The 24,017-nt window shown below is 47.5% G+C and overlaps 2 protein-coding genes across 2 annotated transcripts; one reads left to right on the top strand and one right to left on the bottom strand.

Moving 5' to 3' along the window:
* The first annotated feature begins 22 nt into the window (after nt 1–22).
* FNDC11 (fibronectin type III domain containing 11) lies at nt 23–997 on the top strand. Its single transcript, XM_085314280.1, is given in 1 exon segment — nt 23–997. A coding segment is annotated over 1 exon segment (969 nt). The 5' UTR covers nt 23–28.
* A 2,700-nt stretch (nt 998–3,697) lies between these two features.
* Nucleotides 3,698–23,547, bottom strand: HELZ2 (helicase with zinc finger 2). Its single transcript, XM_085314235.1, has 19 exons — nt 22,416–23,547; nt 22,066–22,249; nt 21,572–21,679; nt 20,327–20,850; nt 19,307–19,939; nt 17,715–18,498; nt 17,147–17,222; nt 12,115–15,625; nt 11,204–11,289; nt 10,632–10,763; nt 10,178–10,345; nt 9,752–9,893; nt 8,952–9,068; nt 8,060–8,252; nt 7,155–7,289; nt 6,686–6,904; nt 6,141–6,297; nt 5,554–5,721; nt 3,698–5,066 (listed from the first exon to the last, which is right to left on the bottom strand). The coding sequence occupies exons 1-19, from the start codon at nt 23,417–23,419 to the stop codon at nt 4,942–4,944; spliced, it is 8,466 nt and encodes a 2,821-aa protein (XP_085170361.1). The 5' UTR covers nt 23,420–23,547; the 3' UTR covers nt 3,698–4,941.
* Nucleotides 23,548–24,017: the final 470 nt, after the last annotated feature.

Raw genomic sequence — 24,017 nt, 5'->3', positions numbered from 1 at the left:
TTGTGCAGCAACAGTGAGTTTTGAAATCATGGATGTATATTTGAATGGATTTGAAACCAGTTTGGAGAGTGCTGTGTGCAGCCAGGAGAGACACAATGATGCTGCCTGGAAGATGTACCTGGAAAGGAGAAGCATCGTTCTGGCATTCCTGCGCACCAACCTGAGCCTCCACCTCCTCAAACGCCACCGGAAGAGAATCGAGCTTCTGAAGAAGAGTTCCTTTTACATTGAGATTCTGCCCAAGCACTTGGCCCTAGGAGACCAGAACCACCTGATGCTTCCCACAACCATGTTCCAACTAATTGACCCCTGGAGATACCAGAGGATGAAGAAGGTGGGAACCACCCAGACTAAAATCCAGTTATTACTTTTAWCTGATCTGTTAGAACAGCTGGAACGAGGTCGGGAGGAGCTGGTTTATTACCTAGAGACCTGCAACATGATAGCTTTCCTCTCTAGGTGGAACTTGATTAAGCAGAGACTGTCAAACCTCTCCGAGCTGATGGACAGTTTCCTTGCAACACTAGTGCCGGGAAAGCTCTACATCAAGCACCGTTTGGTGCCAGATGTTAGAGCTACTAAACTTCCCCACATTAGGCTTGTTCTCAGTACAAAGATGCCAGTGGTGTTTGATCGAAAAGAATCGGTCGCGTACAAGGACTGGGCCACTCTTAAGTGGTTTAGTACAAGTCAGCAGTCACAGCATGAACAGTATGAATTGTGTTTTAGGTTACTGGATCATGGGAATCAGAAGGAGAGGGGTCACTCTGGGATTCTGACAGTCACCTCTAACACGTGCGAAATCCAGAACCTCCTCTCTGACAGAGCATACAAATTCACAATTAGACGAGCAGAGACTTACTCGCTTGTCTATGAACAATGGCATGACAGCATTACATTGAAAACAGAAACTAACCCTGACCAAGACATGGACAGCAGCCTTTGTGAACCAGAAGGGTGAGGTGACAGACAAGGTTTTCTCATTTTAGCCATTTGAAAAAGTTGAATGAGAAAAATTAAAGGAAAACCTTATTTTTAAGCATTTTGCATAACACTGAGCTTGTTCTGTTTTCAACAGCAATTTTATAAGTGCCTGTCACAAACCTTTCTGGGTTAACAGTAACCCATTGCAAAGTTTTGTAGAAAAAAACAATCCTTATGCAGCAACCAGGACTTGACCCTCATTTCCCACTGCCCAGCCCTCACAGGCAGGAGCAGCTGGAAGCAAAYAGGCAGTTCGTGTTTTCTCGATCAGAACATCTCAGATGCAAAAAAAGCATCTCTGTCATCCAGTGCATCCCAACCACCAGAAGATGGTCCATGCTGACTTCTTGCAATGATTGTTTATACCCCCCCAAGTCATTTTGCCCACCTCCTTCCTCCAGAGCACATCACCTGAATCCCAAGCTCCTGAAATCAGCCACTCCACCTTAACTCCATCTCTGGTTCCTCTCACCCTGTACACTCTACAAGCTTTATAATTATCAATATGTCCACAAAACCAATATCTGGAAGACAATGTTTTCCGTCACATACTGCAGTTAATGCTCATTTTCTCTTTTACCATTTAGTTCAGTCCAAACACAGYTGTGCCCACATAGACAATAGTCACTGTCACAGAAGCAGACCTTTTAGYAATAAATTTTATTATTTAAATAAATTCAAATCATTTTTACAATTATGGCTTAAATATCAAAAAGGAATGTTGAGGTTCATTCTTACAAACACTAGAAGCAGGTAAAAATATTTGTATCCAAAATGCAGTTTGAGGTCTGCTGCAAGTCACAGACATACAAAAGATAAAAACCTGCCACATTTAAAGTTCCTTAAATTACACTTCATGACACTTAACATTTCATTTCTATTTAAAAAACAGTTTATTGCAATAAATTGATCATCTTACACAGATCTGTCCAAATCCTCCAAAACCATTCCTTGGGCTTTTCCTTTGCCAGCTGAAGCCAAAGACTTTTCCTAGTTCCGTACGTCTGTAATTTCACTGCAAATCAGAGCAGGTTGCAGGGCGATTTCTGCGATCACAGACTGGTCGCAGCACAGACAGAGCCTGCAGCACTGTTTGCTCTGTGTGCAGGTCCCTGTTTAACTCAAGGTCGAGCTCTAGCTAACGCAGAGGAATTTAAGTCATTTTGCTGGATGAATGCACGTGTGTGTCCCCAGAACTGGGTTCTTGTGTCCATGAGCTGCAAAAGCGTAGAGCCTATGATCACACAAGCCTGTGAACCATGTTGCCAGTGATCTCCTACTGGAATTACAACAAAAATCTTTTTATTGTTTTGGCGGGGTTTGTTTTGTTTTAGYATTTTAAGAATATTTGCTTTCACATAAAATTCTTTTCAAAAGTAAATTCAAAGCTCTGTGTGCAAATGAAACCAGACTACTTTGAGCTTTTTTCCTGTATTAACTTCTATGATTCTATGATAAAGACAGAAACACAATATCCATAACACAATATTCAGTCATCATTAACAGTCTATAAAATGTTCAATTAATTGCACTTTCTGCTAGCCCTGACTATTGCAGGTACGTGACCAACTCTCTGCAATTACCTGCGCACAGCACAAACARCCCAGGCCAGTGGCTGTCACTGCTTCTTGTGGGGTTTAGGGAAGCATTTTCTAAACATAAATTATAAAATGCATCTTCAGAGACAAAAATCAATGTATTGTCTTGCAATGCAAAAATGACTGAACAAAGCATTTCATTCTAGGCTTTACCATCCAAGGAACAGCAGTAAACAATTTTTTCTCCAGGAGGGMTTTTGGGGAGATCTGTTTCTTGGTCTAATACAAACACATGGCCAAATCCCCCCCACAAGTATTGGACTAAACCACTAACCTCGAGGCGAGTCTCCTCATTTGTATTAGATGTGATGAAACAACCAGCAGAAAAAACAAGGGAGGGACTCTTTATTTACATCAGATGATGAAAATGGGTCCCACTGGTTCTAAAGGGAGCGGGATGAGTTTGCTAAACTACCTGCTAATGGCTGAAGTATTTAACCTAAGGATGTCTGCACCTTCTGCAATCCTCCACACAGCCTTTGAGATGACTGCACTTCAGTAATCCACAAAATGATTCCCACAAAAGCTTATTTTGGAATTGCAAAAATATTTGTGAAATAAGGCCAGTGTGAAATTCTTAAGATTCAGGGTGCAATGGCTTCAGGGAGGAACAATGAACATCTGACTTTATATCTTAYTAGCTTTTATCGAGCATCTTTAGAACCAGTGGAGTTACTGCCTGCAGCTTTTGTCCTACGTGGAATTTCAAGCCATAYGCTAGTTACTATGCTTCAGTAATATAGGAGCAAGCCTAGGTAGCCTCTAGTGAACAGATCAAATCCACCAAACGTAGAGATGCAGGAAGGCAGTCTGAAATAAGGAAGAGTGGAACAAATTTTCTCCATAGGTTCTTGAGTCAAGTTTAACACAGAATCAGAGCATGAAAGAACACAGCATTACAAATGGGTTTTTCCCAGACACAGTGCTTTCTTATTGCACATTCCTTCACATTGGGAAAAGAGCCCTGCTGCATTTTTAGTGCAAATACAGGACCAAATTCATCCCTGCCATTACACTGTGAAGTCATGGGGACCCATCATTTATGCCAGGGATGATTCTTGCCCCAGCACAATATACATTTGGTGAAAAAAAAAAAAAAAAAAAAAAAAAAAAAGCTGTGATTGCATTTTGGCTCAATCCCATGTGAACATCCAGAGACAGTCGCACATTTGGTCTTGGGGAGAGCTGAAGCAGGCACTTCATACATTCAGAACTGGAACGAGATAAAAGGCACTCCCCCGAAACTACCATGCTGCAAAAAGCAACTTCATGATTCAGGAGGGAACACCACTTCACCACTATACATCCGTATCAGCTTATGGGCAAATGCAGCCTTCTCTAGTGAATCACAATTTCCAGTTCACAGCAGTTTGGTTACTTAAAATAAAAATAAAAAGTACATTATACACACATATGTCGTGATACATTTATCAAGTTTCCAACACTGCTCTTAAAAGCTTAGGCCATCAACTGTGAGACAAAGTTCATAGAGTTAAAAGTTAATAAATTAGAAGCAGCTTTTTAAAAAAATAAGGGGTAGGAAAAGGGTTTCTTAGAGGAAGAGAACATTTCAAATAAAACCCAGAACAGCTTAAAATACACTTAAAATTTTCAAAGTTTCCTGGTAAGAGTGGTTCTCAGTTTTCATTAACTTTATATGGTGAGGATAACCTCCTTTGTAAAAAGAATAAGCAAATCTATTTACAAAATCAACTTGGCCTTGGCTCGTGATATTTACAAGAACAACATTTTGGCTAGATGAAGAATGTTACAAGGGTCTCTTCTTGCTTTCTTCCTTCACTTAAAAAGAAAAAAAAAAAAAAAAAAAAAAAAAAGCTTTTCCGCTTTGAGAAATAAGCAGCCTTTAAAATGCCATGGCCTTGGTTTTAAAATGAGCGGTAAAACTCAGAAGCTTTGGTCCTGTAGTCCTGTATGGCAAATCACAGTTTGCCTTGCAGATCTGTTGCGTGCAGTCATCCAGCTTTTGATGAATGGAATGTGGATTTGGTTCCCAAAGCACAGCTGCACACAGAGACAGGATGGCAGCTCTGCTGAGCATCTTCTAGTTAAAAAAAAAATAAAATCATCACCAATAAAGTCACAGGTTCATCCACCTATTTCCATTGCTTTTTGGTTTGCTAGAGCTGAAAGTTCCTGTCCAAAGTTGCACCGACAAAAAACCCAGAAACCCAAAGCACACACTGAAGCTTGAGCTCTCAATGTGCAAGCCAAGGTCTAGGCTCTCTTAGTGCATTTTGCTCAGTGCTTAACGTTTGAATAATGGAAAGAGCGCATCAYTCCCCAAGGCACACATAGCACGGTTCAGGCAGAGACGAGCTCATCGAGGTATAATCCATCCTTATCGGCGGAGGGCTGAGGTCTTCCTGACAAAAATACCTTGGGCTGTGGTATAGCAGTTGTGCTGCATGTAATGCTGAAGCAGTCTCTTCCACAGAGGGTTGCACTCCAGGAGGTAACGGTTTCCTGGTGATACAGGGAAGGGAGACAAGGGTTAACGGCCAGAAAAGGCTGATAAAATTCCTTCAGAGATGGGTCAGCTAGCAATTCAAGCCTAATGGTGCTGGATAATTTGCACACTCCCTTTTTAGTGCTGCCACTTGCTAGCTGCTTCCCTACACATCACAGCCTCTGCCTGCACGATTAGTAGGAAAATAAGAAGTCAAATGTGGTTAAAAGAGAACTCAGGCATGCACGTGATGGAAACAACACAGTCTGAACCAGAGGGCGAGAGAAATTATACATGCTGCACATATGCCAGCGACACGCATGAGCCGCACGCCTGATCTCAGCTTTGGGTGGATTTCCCAAATAGCTCAATTTCAAAATCATAGACAGCCTAAAGCACGGAAGGGTGAAGCAAGACCATGGGTTCTACTAGTCTGGATCTCCACTGCCTTATTGAAAGCTTCCTCTTCCCCTGCAGGCCTGTGCATGCTCCCACGTTACCCACCTATAATGCAGAGTCCTTCCTGAGCTCGTGTGATGCCGACATTAACCTGGTTTGGGTCAGTAACAAACCCCARGTACTTCTTCTGCCAGCTTTTTGTGGGCTTCTTATCAATCTCTGATCGGGGACAGGAGCGTACAGTTGAYAGGATCACGTATCTCCACTCACTTCCTACAAAGAAGGAATTGAACAAGATTTTTCAGAACAAAGTGTCTGACTGCATCACGAGACACTCAATTTCTCCACTGCAAGCATCCACAAAACTGCAAGCCACCATTCAGGTTTCTCCAGCTTTGGAGGCTGTTTGTCTCCAGGTCATTGCTCTACACATTGCAATGGCAGTTCTTTAATACCTCCTTTAGATGTCCTTCATATTAAAACTACCTTCCCATTTTCACCAGTTTCTCCCTGCCTGGGCACTCCAAAGGCTTCCAAGGAATYCATTTACAATCAGAAATCACCTGGAAATCTGGCCCAGAGATGCCTCCTGCATGGCTGAAATGATTTTCTTCCCTTTGYGAGAAGTTGCTCTAATCCTGAGGAAGGCAGGAGGGAAGAGGAATAACCCTTCCCTCTCCTGCGGGCCTCACCTTGACTTTTCATGATAGTGCACACTGTCACTCCGCGGATGCCCTCCCTCAAGAGGTGCTTGCTGATCTCGGACACCTGGGCGTTGTAGGGGCTCAGGATGGCGATGCTCTCCGGCCGGATGGTGCCATCTAGCGTCAGCTGCTTTGCTGTCCTCACCTGGAGAGACGCAAGGTCCTGCTGACTGGGGAACAGCAGCCTGTACCCAGGACACCCCACTGGAGGGCTGAAAGACATGGGTCCCTCCAAAGCCAWACCCAAGAAGAGGCAATAGCGCGTAGCCACAGTATTCCTTCTGCTGTGGGTCACGCTTCCCTGCAACTGCCTCTCGCAGGGAGGAGCATGGCACGGCATATTCCAGACTCAGAAAAACACCAGGCAGGTTCTGCATGCAAGGAGCCCGTTTCCCCACTGATCTTWATCCCACATGCCTGCTCACCATAACAATCCCATCTTCCCTCTATGATCTGCAAATTACCCTAGGATAACACCCTCAATTTTGCATCTCCAGTGATACCCCAAGATCCTTCTCCCAGCCTCTGCTTACTGCCTGTTCCACTTCTTCTGGGTTAGCTTTGGAGTTCTCATTTCCCTCTTCAGTAGAAATCATGAGGCTCTGCTCCTTCCCCTCTATGTGCCCAAAGATGATTGGGCAGCACTTGTTGTCCTTGTGGTAGAGGACGCTGGGTTTGCGAAAAAGCTGAGGGCACGTGTTCAGCCGCCTTTCATAAAACTCCTGGGACGGGAACTTGCAAATATCTTTGTGCTGGCAGAGAAAAGGGGAGAAATTGAGATGAACAAAAAAACCAAGGAACTCGTCCACCCTCAGCTGCTTTTTGGGCAGGTTTCACCTGCAACGCCACTGTGCTATACCTGGCACCGTGCACGTGCATTATTCATTACCCCAGGAAGCAAAAGCACTAATGGAGAATACATTTCTCAGTGGCTTGAGGCAAGCCCTGACAGCAACATTTACTGTGATGGAAAGAAGACAATCTACACAAGAAAAGCCTCACCATGCGGTACTGTGTGTCCAGCATCCAAGCCTGGTTCCGGTAGCGCTCAAAAAGAGATATCTCCATGCCAAGACTCTTGCAGAAGTCATTGTTGACTACAGGCCGCAGCTGTTTATGATCTCCAAGCAAAACAACCTGAAATAGAGAGTGGACTCCTCAGCTCTGGGAGTGTGGCACAGGCGAAGGTAAGCAGCTCTTTCGCTGTTCACACTCAGATATTCATTGCTCCTTATATTATCAACCWGCAACCTCAATCTGGGAGCACTCTGGGCATTATACAAACAAAGAAGAACCTGACCCAGATGACTTGGAAGCTAACTCTCATCTGATAGGAGAGAGCTGTCATGTGGTAAGAGTTTGCCAAGATCTCCTCTATACTTCTTGCTATGTTGATAATTTGTACCTGGGTCGGCACATTTTCTGGTGGCTGAGATGCTCATCCTGCAAAGACGACCAAAACTACATCCACGCTACCAGTTTTTTCCTACAGAAAGCCAAGTACAAATTTAGGGAAGACAGTATGGGTGTAACYAGGAGGCAGGGAGCTGAGCTGACACATAGCAAAGAGGCAAGTAAGGCAATAGTTCTCTGCTGTAGTTTTCAGGTCTACAGCAGGTCTTAGGACTCTGCTTTATATGATAAGGACAGATAATGTATAGCTCATGCCTCCAGTAAGATTACTTATGTACTGTGTGTGCCTCAAGACTTTATAGTTAATGGAGTTATACCTCTGAGGAAATGACTGCCTGAAGACCAAACGCTGATACATCATCATGGGTACTATCAGAACAACCTTAAAACATAGTCTAAACTTGCAAGAGCAGRATGGTAAGGGGTGGAACGTGTGTGTAGACTCAACAGCTCTGWGCAACTGCCCTAGAGATGCATCTTTGCAAGGTGCTCACCTTTTCAGCGTACTTATGGCTGACCAAGGGGATGAGAGTCTCGGGCTCCGTGGACATGGCGCACTCGTCAATAAGGATCTGCTTAACATTCAGCTTCTCCAGGCAGGGGGCAGATGCGGCRGAGCACGTGCACAGGATCACATCATGGCATGCTAGTTCACGGGCACGTGCAGCTGTCAGCAGATTTTTGTACCTGAGAGCCAATGCAGAGACACCAGGTTATGCACAGGGGAAGCACCTCCAGGTTTCTAGTACAGGACCCAGGTAGAGGCTATACTTTCTCAAACGATTACGGCTCCCCCTCCTTCCCCAGGGTGAGCTAGTGTTCCCAGTAAAAGGCTTTCGGTAGACCCAGTAGGAGAATGCTTTGTTCTGAAGCCAGCAGGCCAGCGACTCATGGGGATGCAAGCGTCACGTTCGTAACGTAACTTTTGGTCCAGACAGAGAACAGCACCCAAACAGGATTCTGGAGGCTCCGTACTGTAGCACAAGCCCTCAGCAAAGCGCCGCTGTGCTCCCTTCACAAGGGAAAGTGGCCAACGGTACTTCCAGGTACCGGGAGGCTCCAGGCTAACAGCACCTGCACWGCATGGGCTATGCTGCCTTCAAACAGGATCACTTTTTATCGCCATTCTAAATCTCCTAAGGGAAATACACAGCTTCCTGCTGTTTTCATGTTTTCATCTGCTCCCTGGGCTTGAATGAACCGRAACAAATCACATGACTTTCATGGAGCTCTACCAGCTTCTAGCAGCCGAGGCCTAGAAACTATAGCCCAGACTACTTATCAGGTGAGGAAGACTGTTGGACYGTGCTATTTTAGGCAGCACTTCTTTAGTAGCGGCAGACGGCCAGAAAGAGCCATTTCTCACCAGGGTCTCTTTTTACTCACTTCTTTATCTCTTCTTCTGATATCTGTTCTTTTCTCCTCACTCGTTCATCAAATTCACAGATCTTCTGCCAAAAAGGGTTGGATGGCCGTCGGATTCGATGATGCAGGATTATTTCACTAAATAAAGAGTCAATTTTTTTCTTTTTACTTTGCAGAAATACTTTCCACACACAGGCCCAAGTGATCTCCTCTACATTGAGGCATACAACACTTGTCTAYGTGGAGAAACTAGCTTAGCTAAAAAAGTCACAGCCAGACATTTCCATTTTTATAGACCTTACACTTAGTTCATCCTTGAGGTTACAATACGTAACRTGTTTTTTTTTCTTAAAACAGTTACAAGCGGTAACAAAGTCAAGAGATTTTTAGAGCTGTTTAAAAGAAAGATGAAAAGATCTAGGAAGTTTTCAACAATCTGGGTGTTGTGATCAAGTGCTACATTAGACTATACACTTTCTTATGAAAAAAAATAAGTACAAAACAGTCTAATAATGGGAGTGCCACCAGAAGAGCTAGTTTATATTTTGAACCACAGGCCTGCTGCTTCCTTACAGAGGTCACAGGGACAACGCCACTATAAACCTTCAACAGCCTCGGGCTCCCCATGCCAACTCCTGCCTGGCACCACCATCCGGACRAGGACTTTGGCAGCCTCCCTCCCACAGTCTCCCAGAGAGACACCAGTGCTGCTCTGCAGCAGCGGAGCAGAAATCGTGCTTGCTCTGGCTTGCTCAGCTTTCCAGCTGCAGTAAACACCACTGCCCACAGCTTTCAGAGCCTGTGGTGCCCCGTACTCCTACCTGAGTTCATGCTTTGGTTTTGCGTCCCGCAAGGCTTTTCGGGAGAGGTGCCGGTTGCTCCCTGGATACGGGTATTCCATCGTCTCAATTGCCTCACCATAAACCCTCAACGGTCTCAGGTCCTTCATTTTCAGCAGCATCTCTGGGGAAGGAGAACAGGTCTGGTCAGATGATGCCAGGCACAGGTGCTGATGAAAAACCCCACACTTTGCTCTAGATGCCCCGCATTCACCACACACTAGCCCTTCCTCCTCATCCTTTGCTCATCAAACCCAACGTTACTTGTCCTCACCCTTCCGCGAAGGGTCTGCTCTAAGGAGCAGACTAAGCTTTCTGCCACTCCTGTCTCCCAGCTTCCTAATCACAGGCACGTGTTCTCCCTCCCACTAGTATAAGCTCCTTTAGGGGCTTAGAACAAATAATTACCAGCAACAACGTCAACAGACTTGTTGGATGGGCCACAGTACAAGATGCACTTGTTCGCTTTGTCCTCTTCTTCATCCAAGGATTCTAGTTGCTCCTTCTCAATGATCTCCTGGTTCATCTTATGGAACCAGTAGACGATGTGAGTTCCAACAACGGTTTTCCCTGTGCCTAAAAAAGCAAGAAGGTTGAGAACACTTTAATAACTACACCCTTGCTCTAGTTCGGCATCCAAATGATCAATCTTGAGACTAGAACCAGGGGATTGCATTAAACAATTGTGTGTGATGCCAACCCACTCTACCTTCCCTTGTGTCACCAAGGGTCCTATGGAAATCAATGCTACACCCCCCCCCCAAAAAAAAAAAAAAAAAAAAAAGCAACAGACCAGAACAGGCTAGTTCTAACCTGCCTTTAACAGCAAAGGACATATACATGCACGTCCCCTCACCCTTACCTGGTGGGCCTTGGATGAGTGTGAAGGATTTTTTTAGAGCATTTAGAATTGCCTGGTTCTGACTCTGGTTGAGCTTCCTTTGACTCCCAGGGAGATCAAAGTTTTTTTGCAGCAGGAGTTTGGATGTTATCACTGTTAGGGTAAGACGACAAGTAAACAAGTTTAGAACAAGTTACTGAAGGGAGTAAACAGGCAGTTCAATGGAAGGACACAGCAGGTACCAAGCAACCGTGCCCCRGTTACAAGACTTCCCAAACACAATCTTAGTCTCATGCCAATAAGTTCTGCCCATGAACCTTCTCTGTGAGTCCAGGGGATTAAAACATCACCTGCATCACTCTCCATTATGGCAGCCTGCACCTACATTACCTTTACTCTAGCAGTGTTACAGCTCCTTTCCTGCCCTTGGCAGGGGAGCTTCCCAGCTAAAGAGGAGAGAGGTGTGTGCTCTGCAGGCTTGATGGTCTGCAAGCGTGATTCCTATGGCAACGACCCACAGAAACTGCCAGGACACCTACCTGGCCAAAAGCAAGTAGTCATAGCCTAAAAAAGATGAATATTAAAGTACCTACCTTTCGTAGGAGGTTCATGGTTTAGTGCGATGCTTCTAGCAAGGTTGGAGGCATACTTCAGCTTCCAAATTGCATTTTCTTTCCGTCTGATGGACACAAAAAAACAAGAATGAATGAAGTGTGACATAAAATATTGAAGAATATAACACAGCTTTGTACAATTGTTTTATTTATTCTCTCTTTGCTTCAGTCTTGCATTAAATCCTTCCACAAAGGGCTTAAAACAATTTGTGTATGAGTCTTATTCTGCTATTTTGTAGCCGTGACTATTTCTCAACTGTCTGAAGAACTGAGCTGGCAAAGATGTTGAGAGCAAGGAGTACAGCCCACCTCCATTTTATTATGTCTTCAATCCATTTTATTGGATTAACTTCCATTTTTTTCCTAAAATTCAAGACATAAAGGGAAACACATTCTGCCCTGAGGAAAGCTACAGTAACTCAGGTGCAATTATCAGTCCATACTGAGTACAAAGAAGGGCAAAATAGGCATCAGCTCTTCTCTAATACTAGCAGATCATGCTTCACAGCAACAACAAAGGAAAATGAATGGGAAATCAGGGAGTACCTGTCTGCTAAACAAATCCTGAGCCAGTGTTTCACACTGCCTTTTCTGACGCATATTGAAGCAATCACTAACATAAGAAACAGACATCCAGGGCAACTTTAGTATGATACCTTCCCCTATCTCCTCAACCCCGTTCTCAAGGTCAATCTGGAGAGCATGAAAACATCTGGAGAAATGCTGCAACTCCCACAGAAAGTCAACGGCCAGTTGACGCTAAATAAAGACAAATTTTCAGCCATACCAATGAGCAAAACTCATTTGGTTTAGCAGAGGAGTCTCATGGGAAGCTGTTACTCTGTTTGAACTGACAGGTTAATTAGAGAATGAATGCTAAGCACACTTACACATCTGGCAACATCTTTGGAATGAGCTCCACTGTGAACCTGGCAGAGTCCTGCGAGATTTCCACGGGAATATTCTCCATAGACATAGAGTGGATGTAAAAATTCAATGTCTGCTGACTATTCCTGTCTGACTTCTCATCGTCACCAAATTCTTCAGTGAGCCCATGAGCCACCCAGGTGTACGTATTTGGATCAACCACAAGTTTGCTTTCTGATCTGCCCTTGTTAAACAAAGTCAGCTCCTGAAGGCCGCAGCTAAGGCAATCCTCATCGCTTTTGAAGCTCCCAAGGTCCAGCCCACTTAAGCGAATGCACAGGTAACAGTGGTTGAAGTCCACTTCAACAGAACACTCTTCCAAAAAGCTTTTGGTTACAGAGAAGGTCCCTTGCAGCTGCCCTTTGCTTGTCCTTTGCTTTGCCCAGGTAATTTTGACATCTTGGAGGACAATGGAGTCATTTTCGGCCACTGCACATGAAGCAGATTCCATGGCGCTCATTGCCATCCACACTTTGTTATACTCCACTGCGTTTTTGTACTTGTCTTTGGATGACTGAGTAGCATATGCAGAGAAGCAATCGATGGGCTTTTCTGTGTGCTGCAGACAGATGTCAAAACCTGGCGTTACGCACCACAGCTGCACGAAGGGCACCAGGAATCCCCGGTACACGTCTGTAGTGAGCTGGAACTGCAGAGCATCGCCAGTGCTCAGCTCCAGAGACAGCTCCACATAGTGCAAGCATGGGCTTTTACTTATCCACCCCACTTGCCGCTTGCGGTGATCCTCACCCTTCTGAAGGAGAGGGGCCACATTCTCAAACTTCTCACTTTTGATGGCTGAGAGCACGTTTTGCCAAACTTGGGCTCTGAAGAGGGTGACACTGCGGTCATAGAGAGGCCCCTCCTTCAGGCTGTGCTCCTTATTCGTTACCACAGAATACACTCTCTTCTTCCACATTAGCCTCATGCTGTTCCGCTCCTTGTTGAACGTGGGCTGCTCTATTAGCTGAAGAGCCCTGTAGTTAATTGACTGAGGATCAGGAAGAGTCTCTTTGTTCAGTGGAAACAAGGCTTTAAAGTACTTGTTCACCCCTTCGATATCCACTACAAAGGCAAACTTCTGCAGGACTTGCGATTTCAGCTGAGTGGCCATCTGCAGGCAGTGGGCCCTCTTCTTGTACATCATGGCCCTGGAATTCTTCCTGTTGAAGTCATGACAGAGAAACTCAATGTCCTCCAAAGAATAGGCAATCGGCTTCTTGCGGAGCACAGAATGAAGGTGCCGCTGGACTACTACATCCACGTATCGGCGGATGGGAGAGGAAGCCCAGGTGTACGAGTCAACATGCAAGGAGTAATGGCCTGCTTTTGACTGGGCAGTGGAGYTGGAGCGACTGAAATAAGAGCGGCTGAGCATTCTCCTGAACTCTAGTGCCACAGGGGCCAGCTTTGGGTGGATGTCATCAGTGACAATAAGGTCTAGCATCTTGTGGAAATCGTAGACATTAGCAGCTGACTGTAGGTGCTCCCAAAGCGGGGCCAGGAGGCTGAACTCCACATCTTTTGGTGAAACTTGACTGGGAAGCACATCTCCCAGATGATGTGAGAGGTGGATGGACAAAGGAATGATGTGGCTGTATTTGCTTTTCATGAGTGATATTTGTTGAGGGTTTGGCTCACTCTGACACCGGAGAGGAGTGATGCTTCTGGTGTCCTCCTGGTTGGTTAGGAATTCAGCCACAAAACTGTTGAACATGATCATGAGCTCTTCTATCATCTGATGGGAACTTCTGTTACCCGGAGAGCTTTCTTCATCCATTCGGTCATAGAAACAGTCCTCCTGAAGCCGAAACTTCCGGTGGATCCTGGAGAAGTGATAAGCCACAGCTATGCAGTCCTCCAGCGTATTAAAGCGAAGGGCATCTGCCTCTCCCCTGTAGTGGTTCTTAATGAAGAGCTCTGCTTCTTCATAGGACAGCTGCCTGTCTGAGCGGATCACAGACATGGTGAAGATTCCCTCTATCACCACATCAGTCGTCTTTTCTACAGTGACAAACAATGAGATCACACGACGATCTTCCTGCGGCAGGAGGCTACAGATTCCCTGGCTAATTTGGGGTGGGAACATGCTGAGTGGCTCCCGGTCAGGAGCATAGTATGTGGCACCCCGTTTCTTTGCTTCCATGTCCAAGGCACTGCCTTTGGRAATGATGCCAGCCACATCTGCAATGTGGATCCCAATCTCATAATGGCCTCCAAGATCCCTAACACTGACAGCATCGTCTAAATCCTTAGCACCTTCGGGGTCAACAGTGAAGGTCAGGTAACTCCGACAATCCTTCAGGTTTTCCTTGATGAAATTTGGTTTGCTGGAGGTGTATTTGGCTAATTCCCTGTTAACGACAGCTGGATATTTATTTTCCAAACCATACTCCATGTCAAGGATCTTTAGGCCTTCTTCCAATGTTAACGCAACATGCAGAATCTCAGTTATTATCCCCAAAGGGTAGTAAAACCCTTCCCGCCAGGAGATAATCTGAACACAGAAGAGCTGGCATCTCCTTGTCTCCTGGCTGATCTTCTCGCAGCTGACCACTCTGTACTTCCCATTGACAAGCCTTCGGATGGGAATGACATTTGGTTTTTCTTTCAGCCCTGGGACAAATATTTTGGTGACAGTGCGATCAATGGGTATCATCACCCGGGGATCGAACTCATCCATCATGCAGATAAAAGTCCGTTCTCTCTCTGCACGTTTTAATATGCCCACCACCCTTCCTTGAGGGCGGAGGCAGSCACTGTCAGCCGTGCTGCTCTGCAGGATTTCCACAAGCACTTCATCCCCTGTGAAGGCCGTCCCACAGTGAACTCTGCCTTTGATCTGAATGGTCATACCTGGGAAGTCATTGATGGTGAAGGCAGAAGCTCTGTCAAATCCCTCTTTGATCAACTCGCACCTCTTGTACATTTTGGGGTGCATGTGCAGATACTCCTGCATCATCTGAGAGGAGAAGCTGACATATTCCTGTTTGTTTTCCCAATGGTTTGAAGCCTCATGCTTCACATTCAGCAGCCCTTCTTCAGACACTGTCACCAAAACATTCTTGCTCTCATCTAAGAGTTCCTGGAGAATTGGATCATCAGGATTTATACTATCAGCCTCAGAGCTCCAGGAATCTGTGTCGCTGTCCTCCTCATCCCCCTCCGGGCTCCTTCTCCTCCAGCTATCCTTGTCGCATGCAGCCTGTTTGATCTGCGCCATTGTCAGGTTCTCCGGAGTCACGCTTCCCTTCTCAATGCACTCCTGGATGAAGCGTTTCCATACCTTGCTGCACTGGCCATGGGAACACAAGGCCACAGCATCCCCCACCACAACCACCAATGACTGAGCCCTGGTCATGATGGTGTTRAGCACTCTGGCTTCATTGAAGAACTCCAAGTGGTGGGAGGCAGAGCTGCGCAGACTCTCGCTGGTGTGGACTGTGCTGATGATGATGACTCGGAACTCTCGGCCTGCACAGGAGGGGACAAGCAAGAAGTCAGTCTTGGGAACCCAAGGGGAAAGACCTTGTCTGGCTGCTGTATGTATCTCTACACACCTACACTGCATTACATGAGGGCTTTCACGTGTAAGCCAGGACAGACACCATGAGGGCACCACTGCGCAAACACCAGGGAGGGGAGGGAAGCGTGCAGAAAGAGGTAGGRCAGCGGACTAGTGCAGCACTAAGCACTCATGGACCAGCACCGAGTTCACAGTGCCACCAGCATCCCCCACTATCCACTCTTCACAAGCAAGGGCGGAGTCTTCTCTGAATCAGTTCCTGGGGGAATTGAGGATTTTGCAGGAACAAGAACAGTGACCATTCACARGTCTCCCTCATCCCTTCAAGGACAGCTCTGCTGGCTGATCACATTACAATTAACAAACAGCAAGAGCACCCTAGTGATTTCAGAGCTGAAAAGAGACTGTAAAGAAAGGGTGTGGAGATTAGAATCACACCCTAAGGGTTAGTTATTCTCACCACGAGATGTCCCAGCTGTACAATAAAAAATAGTAATAATAAAAACATGGATGAGTCATAAACTAAGTCATGAAGACAAAAACAATCCCATCCCCCTCTCATCATCAAGTGCAGTGGACTCCTTTAGCTAGCTGTTCTGCAGTACATGCTGCAGTTGGTACCCACAGGCCACCTTGGTTTCAATTCATTTTTATTACTAGCCTCCCCCACTGACACTGGGAGCTTCACATGATTCACACATGCTGAAGTCTCTGGGATGCTTTAAGCCAGTGCTTTGCTGCTGGTGTGAGCAGAAGCCAAGGTTAAAACTGATCAGTTCCCACTTGCAGGGTTTTCACCCTCCTACAAAGTAACATCCATAAATTTTAACTAGCTGACAGTTGGGTACAGATTTAATTCAGTGTGAAATCTTKTTCACTAAGAAAAGGATGAAATCAAAGAATTACTGGTACCAAATAGATAAGGATGGAAATCAGCCAGAGGAGTTCCACACACTCACTTCTAATCAACATGAAGCGGGACATGGCCACTTGCTGCCAGCATCTGGAGCAGTGGGAGAGCAATGGGGAAGGATTGGGATGCTTTGCTAACAGAATGACACACACTGTTCCAAAGAGGTATTTTGCCATGAGATCAACRGGAATATTTTGCATGGAAATGCATGTATGGATACATGCTAGATGAGCTTTAAAAAACTTGGTTATCCAGTATAAGAGATGTGCACAAATGCACATGACCAGCAGCTGGATAGTAGGCACAGAGAAGAAAGCAGCCAGAAGAAACCACCATGCTAGCCACGAGGAAGTGCATATCAGGACCCATTTGCTCCATCATCCTTGCTAAAATGTTGAAGGGAGAGTTGACAATGATTAAGGTGCCAGAAGGACCTTGGCTAATGACCCTGTATATGTTCCCTCTGCCCATTGCATGGTGGTTTAAAGCTCTCCCTAGAGCACAAGAGACCTCAAAWTGCCTCCAGGCATTAATAACCACTGTACAGAACACAAACCTGGCAAGTTTTCATAGTTTTCTACCACCACATCTTGTAGGTGCCTCTTCCTCAGCTCTTGCCTTGTTGCAGAAACCTAGTAAGAAAGAGAGTCACAAATCTGAGGGCGGTTTCCGGCCACAAGCCCAACCCCAAGCCCAACCTCTCTCTCCCCCGCCCCCAAATCCAAGCTCTCTGCACCCTCAGCACTACAGACATGTCCTTTCCAACTATAGGTTCCACAAGAAAGTTACCTGACAACAAATTTCRTGTCTTGTGCTGATTTCAGCCTGCTTTCCCAGTCTGAGCTACAGTTAACCTACTCAGAGGATGCTAAAAGAAATCTTTAATTAAACCATCCCACTATGAGGCATCTCGGCTCTGACTGCCCATTCCAGGCTACCTAGGAYCGTACCTAGAAAAACACACTGTTGGCATGCAAGACTCTCAAATTYCCTACCTGGCTAGCATGAAAGAGACAGGTTTACCACAAACAGAGTCCAGCATCTACTAGGGAGCATTTAGAGAGTGTTCAGAGAGGTGCATGCATATCCCCTTCAGCTAAGGAACATGTGGTTCTCCTACACACCTGTGTCCCATGGGAGACCACACAGATCCTCTTCAGATTTTGGACACCCCACTCATCTGGCCACTTCTCAAATATCTCCTGCACTTTCTCAATCACTTGCATTATCTCTGAGGTGTTGTGCCAGGAAATCATGGATATATCCCTTTCAGCCACGCCAGGCACATGGCAGAACATGAGCGGATAGATTTCTGGGTGGGGTGGGATGTTCCCACTGGCTTCAATAGCATTGCCTTTGCCAACRTAGAAGTGCTTGGAGACAAATTCAATTATGGCTGCAGCAGAACGATAATTCTCATTGAAGATGATCCTGCTCTTCTTGGCCACTTCATGCTTCTCCTTCTGGTAAAACTGGAAGAGTCGGTTTAACAGAGTATGATCAGCGGATTGTCCATCTCCAACACAGAACAGTTTCGGGGTTATCTGCATGTGGTCCCCGGCTAGGACAATCCGAGTCTCAAAAGTGGCATATGAGAGYGGAACCAAAGCTTCGCATTCCAGCATCTGAGCAGCTTCATCGATCATGATGTGGGTGAAGTAACCTGGAGCCACCTTCAAGTTCTTAGATAACATAGAAGTGGTAATAATTACGCGGTGCCTGTCAATCTCCTCCCGTGTGGGGTGCCTGAAGGAGCGCTGATCTGCAGAGAGACAGCAGTACATCTGAGTGATGGCATCTGTCAGGTTGATGGGACGGTCAGTAGATATAATCCTCAAGGGAACGGCCCATGGTCGCCCTTTGGTTACATAGCTATGGAAATACTCCCGGATGTAGATGTCAGCAGCACTGCATGAGAAGAAGAGGGGAAACCATCAAGGAATTTAAGAGCTGTTCTTATACAGGACCTTCACCTCAATGTACTCTTTAATCATTCATCAACAAGGTGCCAAAATCACCCCCAGCTTTAGCTGACAACCCTCTTCAAAAGAGCTATTCACATATGTGCAAAGTTGCCTGCATTTACACAACCACCAATTCCAAGCATATTTTGAGAATATGGTTTAAAAAATGTATTGATACTGGAGACTAAGGCACCTCAGTGCTCACAGGGAGATGACACTCAAAACGCAGTGTGCCTAGCAAAACATCTAGGCCTGCATCTCTGCAGGATCAAGCTATACAAATGTGGTCCAGTGCACCCCKGTTCTGACAGCTCACCTTCCCAGCATCCTCAACCCAGGTGGATAGTGCAAGATCTGCACAGAACAAGCTTCAGCGCAATCAGAGAGCCTGRAATAGGCTAAGACTAGAAGTTACCRTTTATTATACATTAAAAAGTAAGGCAGTAACAGCCTGCAGGAATGGATATGGACACTCTTCTGAGCAYAATTGTTCTAATTTTAACAGTCTTGGCCTGGATTCTCTCAAGGCAGATTCAACAGCAGTCAAACCAGATCTACATTGCTAGAACAATTTATTTAAATAAATAGTTCATTTTCATTTATTAATTGAAATATATATTAAGAAAAGGCCAGCTTAGCTCCATCTCGTGGAGCTCCACGCTAGCTCCTCTTTATCCCTTCACACATGCACTGACCCAACACAGGAACCAGGCCTCTGACTTTGGTTACCTCTTCACTTCCTCCTTGCTAACCTGTTAGTGTGAGTGCAGATCAGCACTCGCGTGTTGGGCTGCCTGAGGATCTCCATGGTGGCCATGGCCAAGGTGAATGTCTTCCCTGTGCCAAAAGGCCCGTAGATCAGAAGAGGTGGGACCTGCCGGCTGCTGATTGCTTTGCCCATGATGAAGGAGATGGCTAGTTTCTGCTTGCTGTTCCCTTTCTGTGGTAGCTCGGGAGAATATGGGATAGAACAATTGGCAACATCAGGTACGACCAGCTTCTCATCCAACAGGCGGTCAACAGCATGATGCCACTGCCGGAACAGCAGCCGGTCAATTTGGAACTGGATCTCCACATTGTGGAAGGTGTTTGGCTTGAAGTTCAACTCAGAGCAACATCTCTTTGGTATTTGTAGCCAGATGGTTTTCTCCGTCGTGGCTTTATTTTCCACATGGACCTCATAAACCCGATTGTCTGTCGGTGGGTCAAGTGCCAGGAAAGCAATGGGCACAGATCTGTTCAGCAGATACCCCTCRTCTGTGTCTGGTGAGAGGTTATAAGGAGTAGGCACTTCAGCAAACAGCTCACCAGGCAGGGCAAACTTCATCCCCATAGAAAGGCTTTGCAGCATCGGAGTCAGCAAGATGGAGACCCGGAGGTTGAGTCTGAAAGGCAGAAACATCCAAATTAACAGCAGAGAACTAGCTGATGAGTTCATCAGTAATTGCCCTCTCCACTGTAGAGGGGTGACTGTCACTTACGCCCAGAGAGTGCCTGCTGGCTGTCTGAGTATGGAGACAGGGACCATGCTTCTACCTAAACCACATCCACAATGCAAGACACAGTCCTTCCCCACCTATCACTAACCAGGGAGAYACCTTTCTTGGCAGCTTTCCATTTGTTCTGTGAAGCTCCAACAGGTGCCTAAGGACCCAGCCCAGAAGAGATGGAGACTAGATCTTCAAAAGTTGCACAGCCCCAAGAACAGGGTCAGCAACGGGTCTATGATCCACAGCCAGGAGGACCCATTTGGATACACAACACRTACTTACTTGGCAATGAGAGCCTGTTCGGCTTCTTCTTCCCGGAACAGGAAGTCATGCATCCTGTCCTTGTAGGTGAGACGGGTGATGGGAACATTTGCACCGCCCCCGTGCCGAAAGTCCAGAGAAAGAGCAGGTGGTTTGTATCTGGCCAGCAGATCCACCTCATCACTGGTCCTTAGCACACTGGGAATGATGACCCGGTTACCACTGTGCCATCGCGCAAAGTTCACAGGACGGCTACTCTCTCTGTTGGTTGGGATCTGACAAGGAAGCTCCCGTCGGCCTATCCTGGCCTGGATTTTCTGGATGAGGACAGGGCGACTGCCAAAGTCAAACACCACCCACTGCTCGAAGACTCCCAGTGTGCAGCACTCCATGCAAACCTCCACCAGGAACGTGTTTGGGGAGGAGGGCAGAGTGTTCAAGCGCTCCCCTCTAATGTAGTGGAGTCCTCGTGAAAATCCATCCCCCGAGAGGTAGAAGGTGACTCCAGGTTCCCTCTTCAGTAGTGCCACATGCTTCAGAGGCACCTGCCAGTTGAGGAGACAAGAAAACATTGTGGCCACTTCCTTAAGGAGAGCTCTATGGACCCAATGGCACCTGAGATCTTCCCAGTAGCATTGTCTACGAAAAGCTGTTGCAGGACCAGAGCACCACACTTAAGCTACACAGAGTTCTTGAAAATCCCCAGAAAGGAACTTACTTCTCGCATAATCCCATAGCAATTACGTTAAGCTTTTAAAAACCTCAAGTTTCAGCTGTATAACAGCTAAGATAGTCTTCCATGGTAAATCTCATAAGCTGGCAGAAAACAGTTAGACTCAGCCTCTTGCCCCTCAACACCCAAAATACTCTGGGCAGGAAGGTGCCTGAATCATGCTCTTTCTGATCATGTCCAGGACACGTTCAGAGCGGCTAAGTGCACACTGGGGACCCACTACATGAGAAGAGACAAGAGACACAGATGACTGCATACCCCACACAGTGTCCCTGAAGGGCCACAGCTCAAGCACAAACACAGGCCATGACAGCTCATGCTCAGGGCTGCAAAGCACCTTCTGCTCAGCAGACTCCAGAATACCTGACACGTCCTCATTTGGACATCCCCCAAATCCCTACACTTGTGCTAAGACCCCTCACAGACAGAAAAAACAAGCAGATGAAACCAAACCAGGGACCGTGCGCAGCAGCAGGTGCTCTCAGCAAGAGCCAGCATGGTCTTAACCTCCCTTTACGCAGAATTAAGCTTACCTGCGAGTGAACTCTGAACTTCCACCTGTATTTCATCCTCCTGTCCTCCGACTGCACATGCAGAGGCTGCTCACACCTAACCGTAACACCGTCGACGTGCTCAGCCATCTATAGGAGAGGCACAAGAGGAGGGGGGCTGAAGGCAGTATTCCAAGGACAAACCACAGAGCCTTCCACCTGCCTATCTTCATCCTTCGCTTTTATGCTATCTCCYTCCCAGGTAGGACCGGCAGCAAATTCTCACAGCTCAGAGCAGACAAATGGAACAAACACTGGTGCTCAGTTTTTCCAAAGAGCAGCAACGGCAAGTCACAGCGATGGCAACATGCCTTTCCAGAGCTTTACGCATCTCGTCCATCTCTGGCAATTAAATCATTAGAAACGTGAACTCCCGGTTTCATGCCCAAGTTCTCACACAAGAGACTTCACACCATCGGCAGAAAAACTCTGCTCCAGAGAACTAACTGGCTTCCCACCCTCCGCCCAGGACTTACAATGAACACCTCATTAGAGCACTTCTGGTACTCAGCAATGAGCCGATCCTGGTAGGATAAGAGCCCGTCCTTCATGGCCTGTTTCTTTTTCTTTACAGCAGCCTTCACCCTCTGAATCCACTCCTGCAGCTCCTCGGTGGAATGGGCCTTGGTGCAGCTATTGCCGAGTTCGCACACCTCCGCTCTGCAAGGAAAGAAGCCTTGTGGGTCTGATCCAGGCCCGAAGGAAGCAGCCTACCGCCTCCTCCCCAGCTCCACGCACCCTGAGGCTGCAGGACCCACGGGCAGGGAGCAACCAGAGAGCTGTCAGAGCTTGGCTGCTCACTCGCTGCACGAGGCTGACATCTTACCTGCTGCACAGAGAGAATTTTGTCAGTCCGAAAGGCGGCGCGCGGTGAACCCACTGGACGGTAGCGTCAGCCGAGATCATCTGCATGTGCTCCGTGGAGGAGCAGTGGTTCTCAAAGCCTTCCTGAGAGCTGAAGGTCACCAGGCAGACTCGACAGTAGAAGTGAATCGGAGGAGGCGTCACCTGCTCGCTGCTCTCGCTGCACGTCTCTGAGGATGAGAGCAGGTTGGAGCGAGCCAAGCCATGGTTCCTCTCCGCCTGCCACACGGCCATCTCCACTTCGCTGTGAGCGTAGCGGCACCACTGAGCGCTGTGCTTGCACGGCTCGCCCTTGGAGACGTACCTGCAGTAGTTCAAGGTTGGGATGAACTCGGGGCACAGCCGGATGGCAATGTACTGCTTCTTCCTCTGACTGTCAGACACCACGTGCACTAACAGTGGGTCCCACGTCCGGTGGTACTCGCAGAGCCGTGCCTGGCCACCTGTGGAGATCTGCTGAGGGCTTCCATAAAAACAGCGTTTGCAGATCTCCTGGAAGTGCCCCCCAAATTCATTTATGATGTCCTCCGTGGCACTGGTCAGGTCTGGTGTGGGGAGGCCGTTGGGGCAGTCGGCCAGTTGGGTCCGCAGGACCTCAGCTTTCAGTACGCGCCTCTCCAGCTCGTGCTCCCGCTCGAAGTTCCACACCATCGCCTCCTCCGGGCTCCAGGCAAAGGTGCATAGGTTCTTGTGCTTGCTGCAGCCCAAGCCCATGACATAGTATCGGCAGACTGCGTAACGGGCTGGGTTGGGGAAGCCCGGCCGCCTGGAGACCTTCCTCCAGGCTGTGTTCCTCTTTTTCCTGCACCTGGCAAGGAGGATCTCATACATGCATTTGTGCTCCACTTCTTTCAACCGGTAGGTAATCTCATTTTCTTTCACGCTGCATTTGGAGCACACCAGGCACAGCTCCAGCTGCCGCTGGAGACTGTCCAGCGGCACGGAGAGCCCGTTCGCTATAGGCATTGTCAGTGGTGGCCAGGCAAAAGGGAATTCACGTGGAAAAGTTTCTAAAAGTAGATCCCGGGCTCAGGAGGCGCCGCAGAGCAGGCCGTGTCCCAGCTCGCGAGGAACCTGCCGGCCGTCGATGCGAGTCCGCAAAGCCTGATGAAGAAACAACGAACAAGCAAGTTAGCAGGAAAAATTAGCACGTGCTCCGAGACATTAAAATAACCCAGCTTCCTCCAAGCACCCAGGAACCTCCATCTGGGGTCTGCCGCTACTCAGCCACCTCCGTCCGCCTACCAGCCGGGGAGCGYGTCCTGCAAGACGTGCTGCACGGGACCACGGAGCCGCGCCGGGCTGCCGAGCCAGGAGAGCACGCGGGACGGCTCGGCTCGGTCCCCGGAGCGCCGCAGGCTGCACACCTCCGGCCCGGAGCGCTTATCGCCGAACGCGGAGTCGCCCGCCCCGGCGGCTCCGGGCACGTCCCCGACCCGAGCGCCAGCAGCCTCCTCCCGGCCCCTGCCCTGACAACCCGATTTCCTCTTCCCCTTCCAGGTGCCTCCCCCCTTCTCTTTTCGCTCCTGCCAAATTTCTCTTTCTTTTTCCTGCTCTCCCACCT

This window comes from Rhea americana, unplaced genomic scaffold (genome assembly GCF_003343005.1).
Source record: "Rhea americana isolate MKP2758 unplaced genomic scaffold, rheAme1 scaffold_4, whole genome shotgun sequence".
Taxonomy (NCBI): Eukaryota; Metazoa; Chordata; class Aves; order Rheiformes; family Rheidae; genus Rhea; species Rhea americana.
Note: the sequence above shows the minus strand (reverse complement) of the source record. Positions and strands in the feature narration are given on the sequence as shown.